Below are 13,252 nucleotides of genomic sequence, written 5' to 3'. Positions count from 1 at the left end.
ATCAAGCAGAGAAAGTCATTGTGGCTTTGATTTGTATTTGCCCAATACTGAGTGATGTTGAGCATTTTTTCATTTGTCTGTTGGCCGTTTGGGTGTCTTCTTTGGAGAAATGTCTGTTCATATCTTCTGCCCATTTATGGACTGGATTCTTTGCTTCTTGTGTGCTGACTTTGATATGTTCTTTACAGTTTTTTGGATACTAGCCCTATATCTGATACATCATTTGCAAATATCTTCTCCCATTCCATAGGTTGCCTTTTAGTTATGTTGACTATTTCCTTTGCTGTGCAAAAGCTTTTTATCCTGATGAAGTCCCAATAGTTCATTTTTGTTTTGTTTATCTTACCTTTGGATACATGTTAAGCAAGAAGTTGGGCAGCTTCAATTTCTTTCATTAGTGTTTCATAGTTTTCAGAGTACAGGTCTTTCTCCTCTCGGTTAGTTTTATTCATAGGTATCTTACTGTTTTTGGTAAAATTGTAAATGGGTTTCATTCCTTAATTTCTTTTCCTGCTGCTTTATTACTGGTGTATAGAATGGACAGATTTCTGTATGTTGAGTTTGTATAGTGACTTTACTGAATTTATGTATCAGTTCTAGAAGTTTTTTGGTGGATTCTTCTGGGTTTTTCCATAGTGTATCATCTGCCAATAGTGAAAGTTTTGTTTCTTCCTTGCCTATTTGGATTCCTTTTATTTCTTGTTGTCTGGTTGCTGTGGCTAGGACTTCCAGGTCTATTTGAATAATTATGATTGTGAACATCCCTGTCTTAAAGTGATGGGTCTTAGTTTTTTTCCATTGAGGAAGGATATTAACTGTGGGTTTTTCATATATTGCCTTTATTATGTTGTGGTATGTTCCCTCTAAACCTATTTTGTTGAGGGTTTTTTATCATGAAGAGATGTGGTACTTTGTCAAATCTTTTTTGCATCTATTGGCATGATTGCATAGTTCTTATCCTTTTTTAAAAAAATTAACATGGTATATCACATTTATTGACTTGTGAATATTGAACCACACTTGCAACTCAGGAATAAATCCAACCTGATAGTGGTAAATGATTTTTTTAATGTATGTTGGATTTGGTGTGCTAGCATTTTATTGAGGAATTTTTCATCCAGGTTCATCAGGTATATTGGCCTGTAGTTCTCTTGTGTAGCAATATTTTTCATCTGTGTTTGGTATTAGGGTAATTCTAGCTTCATAGAAGGAATTTGAAATTTTACTTTTTTTCCTATTTTTTGGAATAGTTTCTGAAGAATAGTTGTTAACTCTTCTTTATTTTTTTGATTAACTCTTCTATAAATGTTTGGTAGAATTCACCTGTGGAGCTATCTGGTACTGAACTTCTGTTAGTTGGGTATTTTTTTCATTATTGATTCAATTTCTTTGCTAGCTATCATTCTGTTCAAGTTTTCTATTTCTTCCTGTTTCCATTTTGGTAATTTACATGTGTCTAGGAATTTATCCATTTCTTTCAGGTTGTCCAATTTGTTGGCATATAATATTTCATGATATTCTCTCATAATTGTTTGTATTTCTGTGATTTTGGTTGTTATTTTTCCTCTCTCATTTGTGATTTTGTTGAGGTCTTTTGTCTTTGTTTTAGATAAGTCTGTTTTGAAGTTTATTAATTTTATTAATTCTTTCAAAGAACCAGCTCCTGGTTTCATTGATCTGTACTGTTGTTTTTTTAGTTTCGATATCATTTATTTCTGTACTAATCTTTTTTAAAAACTATTTACTTATTTATTTATCTGACAGAGAGAGAAAAAGAGAGCAAGTGAGCAGGAGCAGGGGTGGGTGTAAAGGCAGAGAGGGAAGCAGACTCCCCACTCAACAGGAAACCTAATTTGGGGCTCGATTCCAGAACCCTGGGGTCATGACTTGAGCTAAAGGCAGTCATCTGCAAAGACTCTCTTTGCCTGCCATGGGCAGTGTTTGGGCCCTGGCCTGGATGTGGTGAGTTTTAATCTTGTGTGCTATACTCTGCTTTTGAAATGAGACCTGTCACCACTTCCACCAGAAGTGAGGACTTGCCGAACTCTCAGGTTGGGAAACACGGCATGGGCAGTGGTTTGTGCTCGTGTTCTAAGTGAGGTGCCCATCAAGCTGGGACTGAGGCCTGCATGAATGAGAAGTGCAGTCCCGCTGGAGCCCAGAGGGTTGGGGCTTGGTGGAAGCAAGTTATGCAGCCAGCGTTGGCAGTGTGCTGCTTCCCACACGTGGTTCTGTGATTTACTGAGGGGCAAGGGAGGGTAATGGAGCTGAGAAGCTCCTTTTTTTCCTGGAAAGGCAGCTCTGTGAATGCTGCTTCTCAGGGGTGCACTTGGAGTAGAGTGAGTAATCTCCTCCCTGTATACCCCAGGCATTCTTCAGATCACTATTTGCCCCTGGGCTGTTTGCCCACCTTATCTCCAGGAGCAGTGCAATACCCCCAAGGCTTTACCCCAGCCAAGTCCAGTGACCTTCAAAACTCCAGGCTTTAACTCACAAAATTCAGGAACTCTCATTTCTCAAGCCAATAGCCTTGGGGAAATGTTCTCCTTGTAGTTACCCTGCTTGCTTCTCTCTCTCTCTCTCTCTCAATGTCTCCCCCCCCTCTTTGCAATCCCAATTCCTTCCTCTCCAGAGCACCTGTAATCTGTTTCTCTCCTAAACCATTTCTTTGCACTTCCTATCTTCTTCAATTTGGTCTCTTCTCTCTTTAGTTTTGGATTTTGTTCTGTCAGTCTCCAGGTCAGTTTCTTGGCTATTTAGGATGACTTGAAAGTTATTTAGCTATGTTCAAGGGACATGGCAAGCCTCGGGTCCTCCTACTTTGTTGCCATCTCCCAAACCATCATTTTTGTCTCTTTCCTGGTTATGCCAAAACTTGCTATTTTGGTTGAGGCACATGGGTGGCTCAGTTGGATAAGAATCTTACTTCTGCTCAGGTCATGATCTCATGTGGGGCTCATTGGTTTGAGCCCCACACCAGACTCTGTGCTCAGCAGGGAGTCTGCTTGAGATTCTCTCCCCTTCCTTCTGCCTCTTCCTCTGCCCTGCTTGTGCCCCTCTTTCTGTGCCCAACCCCCTAATCATGCTCTCAAATAAATAAATAAATAAATATTTCATTTAAGAAGTTGTTTGGAAGGAATTTTGTTTGACAAGTCCTTTTATCACAAAAAATTAGTTGTTGCATTTTTTAAAATTAGCATCTAATTATACTCAGTTATAATTTAGTAGTAACTGAGGTCTCTCTGGTATCTTGTACCCAACTATGTTTCACTTTCTTTTCACTAATGTACATACTTCAGTACGTCAGTGTTCCAGTTGTTTCCGTGGGAATCTTCTGTGGTAAACATTGTCTATGCTTTTATTTATCGGAGGAAAATAATTATTTCTTTGTTTTTAAAATGACCATGTGACTAATTTTAAACTTTCAAATAGTGAGACTTAAATCAGAGACCATCCATCATAATCCTGTAGAAGAACAAAGGCCGCAAGCTCTTCAACCTCAGCCACAGCAACCTCTTGCTAGACACATCTCCAAAGACAAGGGAAACAAAAGCAAAAATGAACTATTGTGACTTCATCAAGATAAAAATCTTCTAGTGCTATGCTGAGTGCTGTGAAGTGTGTATATCTGGTGATTCACACACCTGTAACCCTGGGGCTAATAATACATTATATGTTAATAGAAAAATATAAAAATTTTTTAAAAGATTAAAATCTTCTATACAACAAAAGAAACAGTCAACAAAACTAAAAGTCAACCCACAGAATGCGAAAAGATATTTGCAAATGACATTTCAGATAAAGGACTAGTATCCAAGACCTGTAAAGGACACATCAAGCTCAGTCCAAAGGAAATAAAGAATCCAGTCAATAAATGGGCAGAAGACAGAAAGAGACATTTCTCCAAAGAAGACTTGCAAATGGCCAACAGACACATGAAAAAATGTTCCACATTTCTCAGCATCAGGTAAATACAAATCAAAACCACAATGAGATACCACCTCACAACAGTCAGAATGGCTAAAATTAATAAGACATGAAACACCAGATTTTGGCAAGGATGCAGAGAAAGGGGAACCTTATTGCACTGTTTGTGGGAATGCAAGCTAGTACGGCCACTCCCGAAAATAGTATAGAGATTCCTTAAAGAGTTGAAAATAGAGCTACCTTATGACCCAGCAATTGCACTCCTGGGTATTTACCCAAAGATACAAAGGTAGTGATCCGAAGGGACACTGGCTTCCCAGTGTTCATAGCAACAATGTCCACAATAGCCAAACTGTGGAAAGAGCTGAGATGTCCATCAACAGATGAATGGATAAAGAAGATGTGGTATATATATACAGTGGAATACTACTCAGGCATCAGAAAGGGCAAATACTTAACATTTATAGTGATGTTGGTGGAACACATACAAAAATAAAATTAAAAATGGGTTAAAGACCTAGATGTGAGAAGAATCAATCAAAATCCTGGTGGAGAATACAGACAGCAACATCTTTGACAATGACTATAGCAACTTCTTTCTAGATATGTCTTCTGAGACAAGGGAAACAAAAGCAAAAATTAGCTATTGGGACTTCATCCCAATAAAAAGCTTCTTCACAACAAAAGAAACAATCAATAAAATGAAAAGGCAACCTATGAAATGGGAGAAGATATTTACAAATGACATATGCAATAAAGATTAGTATCCAAAATACATTTAAAAAAAAACATACAACTCAACACCCAAAAACCAAATAATCTAATTAAAATAGGCAGAAGGCATAAATAGACATTTTCCCAAAGAAGACCTACTGATGACCAATAGATACATGAAGAGATGCTCAACATCACTCATCATCAGGGAAATGCAAATCAAAACTAACATGAGATATCACCTCACAACTGTTGGAATGGCTAAAGTCAAACATCACAAGAAGCAACAAGTATTGGCAAGGTTGTGGAAAAAGGGGAACCCTCTTGCACTATTGGTGGAAATGCAAACTGGTGCAACCATTGTGGAAAACAGTATAGAGGTTCCTCCAAAAGTTGAAAAAAGAATTATCTTTTGATCCAGGAATTGCACTCCTAGGTATTTACCCAAAGAATACAAGAACACTAATTCAAAGAGATACATGTACCCCTATGTTTATAACATCATTGTTTACAATAGCCAAGATATGGAGGCATTTGCATTTGCCACCCCTGCATTAAACTTGTCTTACAAGTCTTCAGGGAACTTTCTGACTTCTCTCTGATACCATCAAGCAACAAAGTTTTCTGTGTCCACATTTTATTTTGACCACATGTATCTAGAAAACTAGACTTTAAAACATTCTTTCATCTCTACTTGTCATAGGTTAGGTTTCCTGGAAGCAGATTGAGACAAGTTTTGCTTGTGGAAGGTTTATCAGAGAGCACTGGAAGGATTGAACTCATGGTGGAGATAAGGAAGCAAAACTGGATACAGGGATGAGAAGCCTGTGATGCCTGATTATTATAGGGCATTCTGGAGCTGGGATGGACTTTCAGGGTCAAACTGAGGGAAAAGAACCAAGCCTTTATATACTTTATTGACTAGTCATGGGATTCAGGCAGCCACCCAAAGAGACCAACCTTGAGCAAGGTGTTTTCCTCAGTTGGCAATTCCCATAGAGGAAAATAGCTGAAACTTGTCACCTGCTAATTTAGTGGGGTATAGGTTATGTATCTCCCATTCTTTGTAATGCCATTGGTGCAGCCCTTTTTCCACACTATCCATACTCAGCATGGACATACTTGATTAAGTTAATATGCGAATATCATGAACTCTGACCAAAGAATGACTTTTATTTTCAGTACAGAGCATCTGTTTCTCTTCCAGTCAAACTACAGAAGCTAATTCAAGTTCCCAGAACCAGAGCCCACATCTTCAGTTGCCAATGTCAACCTAGCCCTGTCCCCCTACAAGGACACCTCCCCAGGAGTTTCTTGAGAGCCCCAGACACTTCCTTGTTCCTCAGGCTATAGATGAGTGGATTAAGCATAGGGGTGATCATTGTATAGAAGGCTGAGACCACCTTGTCCTGCTTGGAGGAGTGGTAGGCCTGAGGCCGCATGTAGGTGATCATGGCAGCCCCATAGAAAAGAGAAACCACTGCCATGTGAGAAGAGCAGGTAGCAAAGGCTTTCTGACGACCTTCAGCAGAACGCATATGGAGCACAGCTACCAGGATCCGCAAGTAGGAAGCAGAGATGACAGCGAAGGGCAGGAGCAGCATTAGGATGCAACAGACATATATCATAGTCTCATAGAGGGAGGTGTCAGCACAGGCCAACTTCAGTATGGCAGGGACCTCACAGAAGAAGTGGTCAATCTCCTGAGAGCCACAGTAGGGGAAGCGAAGGGTGAAAATGGCTTGGATCAGTCCATCCACCAGGCCAAAGAGCCAGGACCCTGCCACCATGAGCCAGCAAACACGGTGGCTCATGATCACTGAGTACCTCAGTGGGTTGCTGATGGCCACATAGCGGTCATAGGCCATGAAGGCCAGCAGGAAGCATTCATCTCCCAGGAGGGTGAGGAAGAAGAGGATCTGGAGTCCACAGCCTGTGAAGGAGATGGAGCCACGGCCCAGGAGGAAGTCAGTGGCCATCCGCGGCACGATGGTGGAAATGAGCATGAGGTCCATGAGTGACAGCCAGCTGAGGAAGAAGTACATGGGGCTGTGCAGATGGGAGTCGATGGTGATGAGGAGGATCATGAGTCCATTGCCAGAGAGGGCCACCAGGAACATGACCATGATGACAGAAAAGAAGAAGAGGTGTAGTGGCGAGTGGGTGAAAAGGCCCAGGAGGATGAAGTGGGAGATGAGAGTCTGGTTTCCCACCCAGACCATTGTTCCTACAGAGGAATGAGCCAGACGATGTGTTGGGATCTAGAAGCAGGTGGTATATGTTTAGTGACACAATACTAAAGACATTAAAACTTTGCCCAATGTATTGTCCTCTTTAAATGCTACTTGGTTTAGAATAAATTCTCTAAGTTTCTCTCTTTTTTTTTTTTAAGTTTCAGAGGTAAAGTATAGTGATTCATCAGTCACATGTATCACCCAGTGCTCATTATACCAAGCACCCTCCTTAATGCCCATCACCCAGTTATCCTATACCCCCATCCACCTCCTTTCCAGCAACCCTCAGTTTGTTTCCTGTCATTAAGAGTCTCTTATGATTTTTCTCCTTCTCTTATTTTGACTTATTTTGTTTTCCTTCCTTTCCTCTATGTTCATCTATTTTGTGTCTCAAATTCTACATAGAGTGAAATCTTATAATATTTGCTTTTCTCTAACTACTTCACTTAGGATAATACCCTCTAGTTCCATCCACATCATTGCAAATATAAGATTTCATTCTTTTTGAAGGCAGAGTAATATTCCTATATATATTTACACCATCTCTTCTTTATCCATTCATCTATTGATGGACATCTGGGCTCTTTCCATAGTTTGGCTATTGTAGACATTGCTGCTATAAACATTGGGGTGCATGTGCCTCTTAGACTCACCATGTTTATAACTTTTGGATAAATACCTAGTAGTGTAATTGCTGGGTCATAGGGTAACTCTATTTTTAACTTTTTGAGGAAACTCAATACGGTTTTGAGTGGCTGCACCAGTTTACATTCCCACCAATGGTCTAAGAGGGTTCCCCTTTCTCTAAATCCTCTTTAAGAAAAAGAATCTCTAACAAAAATGAAGAATGTGCACTGTGAAAAATAGTATGGAGTTTCCACAAAAAGTTAAAAAGGTAAGATGAACTTAACTTTTGTTTCATTTTGTTTCCTATAGTTAATTGTCTCTCATGGTTTTTCTCTCTCTGACTTCCCATTAAGTTTTCCCTCCCTTCCCCTATGATGCCCTGTGCTGTTTCTTATATTCCACATATGCGTGAAACCACATGATAATTATCTTTCTCTGATTGGCCTATTAATGAAGTTGTGTCAATATAGAATTTTCTTTAATGATACTGTTCAGTGAAAGCAGCACAGAACAGAGCAATGCATTTATTATAATTGTACATATAAGTTGTTATATTACATACTGTATAGATGTATGTCATAATTGTTTTACATATAATTTATATGTTTTACATATAAATTATGTTATAGGTTGTAACCATATAACTATATAATGTTACATATTATATCATGTAATATTACATAATAATATATTTTACTTTTGTGTATTTAAAAAAGAAATGTGTGTGTATATTTATATCTTTGGTAAAAATCTCTGAAATGAAGTAAAAAAAAACTAGTAACACTGTTTGTCTCAGTGGAAAGAATGATAAAAATCAGACTAAAGGGATCTAGAGTAGGAAAGAGTCTTTATGGTATACACTTTGTGCCTCTTGAATTGTATTCTGTGAGACACCTAAATGGTCTAAAAAAATACATAAATATAATGTTGAAGTGATGTTCCACAGGATTTGTAATGGAAGTCAATAAAGTGGAAACCAACATGCATGCCCAGCTTGTATTGTGTACTTAATAAATATTTGCTTAAAAATAGACAAAGTGAAAAAAAGCCAAAGTAATCTTGAAAAAAGTAAAACTGACTTTTCAGTAATCAAAAAATAAAGTCTAGTATTGGTGAAGGAATAAGCAAATTGACAGATCAAAGTAAGTCAGAATCAGACCCATGTGTGCATGAAAATTTGTAGTCCAATTTTTAAAATATGGTGTAAAATCTGGGGGGGGGAAGGCTATTCAATAAATGATTTGGAAATTTTTTTCACCTGTTTTGAAAAAAAAATTTAGATTCCTACCTCATACCACACACAAAAATAAATTCCTAGCAGGTTAAAGAACTAAGTAGAGAAACTTTAACATCATCAGAAGAAAATAATAATATGTCTATGACTTCAGAGTAGGGGCAATCTCATTAAATAAAACATAAAAATAAACAAAATATTTATAAGATATAGTATTACAATCATAAGTATTTACAATATTATATACATATTATATACATGTATTATATACATATTATATACATATTATACAATATGTACTAGAAAAGGATTCATAGATCTTCACAAATATCTTCCAAAAGATATAAAGTACACCCATAAATCAGTAAGAAAGAGGAGTAAAAAAGTCAGCAGTAATTCTCAGAAAAGGAAAAAAACTAGATGATGGGAATTAAAGAGGGCACATGAAATGATGAGCCCTGGGTATTACATTCAACTAATAAATCAGTGAACAGTATATCAAAACTAATGGTGTTAACCAGCATAAGTGGGTTAACTGAACATAATAAAAAAATTTAAAAAATTAATCTTATTATTATGTTCAGTTAACCCACTTATGCTTTAAAAAACTAATGATAATACCTTGGCTAATTTAATTTAAATTAATAAATAAATGAATTGTAAAAGACTGCTGTATTTCACTAATAACCAGAAAACATAAATATCACAAAAGTTGATATAAATTTGGCAAATGAAATGTTCTCAGGCAGGAATATGAGAAACAAATACACATAAATTGCTGAAGGACACAGAGTATAATAACAGTAAGTTACCCTGCAGAGAGGGTTAGGATTGAGTGGGGATTATGGTCAAAGAGAGACCCTAGCTTGATCTGTAATATTTTAGTTTTTGGTAAGAATGTCTTCATGTATTCCTTGAACTTAAGTGAGGACTGTCATATGAGCAGGTAACTGATGTACCTGGAAGATATTTTCTCTTTAAACTTCCTTTGTAGCATAACACTTTTAAAAAAAACCTATACAAGTAAAAACTAGTGTTTTTTCAAGCAAAAGTAATAAATTCATATTTTTAAAGTTTCTTTTATAGAAAAAGTAACACTGATATGTATACTATTCTAAATGTCACATCAGTGGGTGTTGTAGGAGATCTTTGTTGCCAAAGCTATGTGGTCATAAGCACTGTAGTCATAGCACTTAGAGCAGATTGAGAGCCCCAACCTAGGGCATGACAGTAGACATCAGAGTGACCACACAGAATGCTGTGAGGCATGAGAGAAGGGGTGGGAAGTTAGAAAGTAGAGCATTAACAGGAGATGAAGGGAAGAAGGGAAAGATGAAAGGAGTAATGGGAAGATGTCAAGGAAAAGGCGACAAGATAAAAGGATGTGACAAAATAGAGAAAAGTAAAGAAGGAAAATGTTAGGCTATCAGAAATGACACCAGAAGAGACCAAGAGTAAGAAAACAAAGACAATGCAATAGAGGGCAGGGAACATAGACACAATGAGAAAGAGATGACACAGATGCTAAGAAAGAAGGATCAGAGGAAAGGCAACAACACGTGGGATGAGGAACAGACAGACAGGGGGCACCTGAGTGAAATGGGCAGCCAGGCAGAGGAGCAGAGCTCTCCTGTTATCAATGCCACAATAATCTCTTTGACTTCTGGGACTCTGGGGGATGTGAGAGCCCAGCATTTCTAACTCTCCCATCATATTTGAAAAGTGTGGAGTAGACCACAAAGCCTGCAAACCCCTCTGGCTCTCTTTGGAAGTCGTGCCCCATCAAGGTCTTCTATAGCTGCCCTGTACCTCTCAGGCACCAGAAACAGGTGGTTCCAATATGCACAGTGGCAATAGTCATGGCCTGACCCTCCTAGCTTCCTCCAATAGAGATGCAAATTTCTCCTGGTAAAGTCTTACCAAGTGGCTACAACACATATTTTTTTTTCAGTCGGACAATATTGGGAGATATTTTATAGCAAGAAGGCATCCTCCATTCCTCAGATCAGAATTCTCAAAGCCCTAAGCTGTGTGTAAGAGACTCCCAAAGAGGTGCACTGGGAATTGTGTTGGGCAGAACTTCAGTAGAGAGTAGTCAGATTCATGGGACAGCTATGAAATGAAAGGAACTTGTGGAATGGAAATAGAAGTGAGCAAGGCACCAAAGTATGCTTTTCAAAATTACAGCAGGACCCTAAATGTCTTTCAAGAAGAAGGAACATAGGAAAAAATATCCACATGGAATAATACGTATAAGGTGTGGAGGAGCAGCACACAGAAAGTTTTCCCCAAGAGTTAGAAATACAACTGAATTTAAATTTAAAAAAATAAATAATAAATAATAAATAAATTATCTGCTACATAAAGAAAAAAGAAACATAGGCCCATGTGGTGGGTCAGCAGGAGATGATTTCACCACTCTCATTCAAAATCTAACAGCCAGATGTCATCAGGGATAGATAGCTTTCCTGGTAACATTTGGTGAGGGGATGGGGAGCATTTTCAGAAGGTCTGGCCATTGTCACATCCTCTCTAGAATTGAAAAGACAAAACAGTGCCCATCCTTCCTAAAACCTGTGGTGAGACCCTGAGAAATTCTCTTCCTCTCCTGGGTCTCAGTGGACTTCTCTCCCAAGCAGCAACATGACAGGTTGAACGAGAGAGACCTGAGGTCATTTCTAGTTCTACCCACAGAATAAAGAATTGGGAGGCAAAATAACATTCCAGAAACAAAATCTAACCACACAGGAGGTCTGTACCTCAAGAGAAATAGTAAGCAGAATGGCAAAGGTAATTGAGAAGTGAACAAACATTTTAAGCATTAAGAGGGGAAATACAAGTCACATAGAAGGAAAAATCTTACTGGAAACCGTGTAATCAATGACACGAGAAAGTGCTAGTGAGAAGATGAGGACAGATCAGGAGACTGAAGCCCTATGTCCTTGGAAGACAGACTTCACCACCAAAGGAGGGCTTCTCTAATCAGTCAGTTGGGTCTGCAGTGGGTCTCTTTCAGTGCAGGGAAGCCAGTGAACCTCCATCTCCTTAGAAGGAAGTGGGACTGCAATGGAAAAAGGACATTCCCTTAGAGGAGAAATTTTCCAGAATTAAAAAAGAAGTTCTTGTGTGGTCAGAACTCCTCCAGAATCTTTCATATACTGTGAAAATGGGAGTTGACTGAGGTGCTTGGGGCACCCCTTAATGGGTAGGAAATCCCTGATATCTTCAAGAAGGGCTGTGGAGAGATTTTGAAGAAATGCTTTAAGATTGGTGAAAATGGGGGCACCTGAGTGACAGTGGTGGGGCCTCTGCCTTTGGCTCATGTCATGATCTTGGGGTCCTGGGATTGAGTCCTGCATTGGGCTGTCTTCTCAGCAGAGAGCCTGCTTCCTCCTCCTCCTCTCTCTCTCTCCCTCTCTCTCTCTCTGCCTGCCTCTTTGCCTACTTGTGATCTCTGTCAAATAAATAAATAAAATATTCTAAAAAAATTGTTTGAAATGGAGGGGCACCTGGGTGGTTCAGTTGCTTAAGCATCTGACTTTGGTTCAGGTAAGGATTCTGGGGTCTTGGGACCAAGTCCCATGGCAGGCTTTCTGCTCAGTAGGAAGAATGCTTCTCCCTTTGCCTCTGTGCTTCCCCTGCTTGTGCTCTCTTTCTCTCAAATAAATAAACAAAATATTAAAAAATAAAATTGGTTAAGATGGGAGGAAAATGGGTTCTGAATAGAACATAAACAAACAAACAAACAAAAACCTAGAAGAGTCAGCCTCATGCTAAAATCCAGGCAGTGTTTTCTTAACCACATAGATATTTCCTTCCAGAACAAGCCTTCCTTCCAGAACAACAATTATAGTACAAAGACATCATACATCCCCCATCCATAAGAGAGCATCCAGAGTAACCTGGACCAGGAGTGGAAGAAGCATTCACTGGGAACCAGCAGGAAGCCCCTAACCTTTGGAAGAGACCCTTTGTTGGGCAGGGCCCAGTGCTAGGCTAAAGGTTTTATTCTCTCACTCCTCACTCCATTGTTCTCCTCTGCTGTGACTAAGGAAAGTTACTTCTATTTTCACAAATCCTTGGAGACCCCTCCTCTGCCACATCTCTGTCCCCAGTCTTTGGCAATTAAATTCCCAGGGAAAGGAGGCGCCTGCAAACTTCTCTGCTCATCTCAGCTACATCAACAAATAAACTATCTCCTAGGAGAAGGAGGAGAAGAAAACTGAGGAGGGTTTCTATGGGTCTACCTGAAAGGAATTGTCTCTTCCTCTATTCTGAAAGGGAATGGGGAACATTGGCTTTTGTTTTGTTTTGTGGCCCACCTTGAGAATGTCCACTAAATACTGTGTGTAAACAAAGGGCATCCAGTGACTTCCAGACCATCACCACTCTGCATCTTTCTGCCTACCCCCAGGACCTTGGCTTAATGAGGATGCAACCATCCAAGATCACACTGATCTCAGAGCTCAATTCCACTAAAATTCAAAGCAGTCTCTAAGAGGTCAAGTATTCAACA

General features: G+C 39.0%; 1 protein-coding gene across 1 annotated transcript; it reads right to left on the bottom strand.

Annotated features, from left to right (window-relative positions):
- Nucleotides 1-5,909: 5,909 nt before the first annotated feature.
- Nucleotides 5,910-6,866, bottom strand: LOC131831442 (olfactory receptor 2V1-like). Its single transcript, XM_059173498.1, has one exon. The coding sequence runs from the start codon at nucleotides 6,861-6,863 to the stop codon at nucleotides 5,910-5,912; it is 954 nt and encodes a 317-aa protein (XP_059029481.1). The 5' UTR covers nucleotides 6,864-6,866.
- Nucleotides 6,867-13,252: the final 6,386 nt, after the last annotated feature.

Source organism: Mustela lutreola, chromosome 5 (assembly GCF_030435805.1).
Source record: "Mustela lutreola isolate mMusLut2 chromosome 5, mMusLut2.pri, whole genome shotgun sequence".
In the NCBI taxonomy this organism is placed as follows: Eukaryota; Metazoa; Chordata; class Mammalia; order Carnivora; family Mustelidae; genus Mustela; species Mustela lutreola.
The sequence above is the reverse complement of the archived record's forward strand: the minus strand, read 5'-3'. Positions and strand labels throughout refer to the sequence as shown.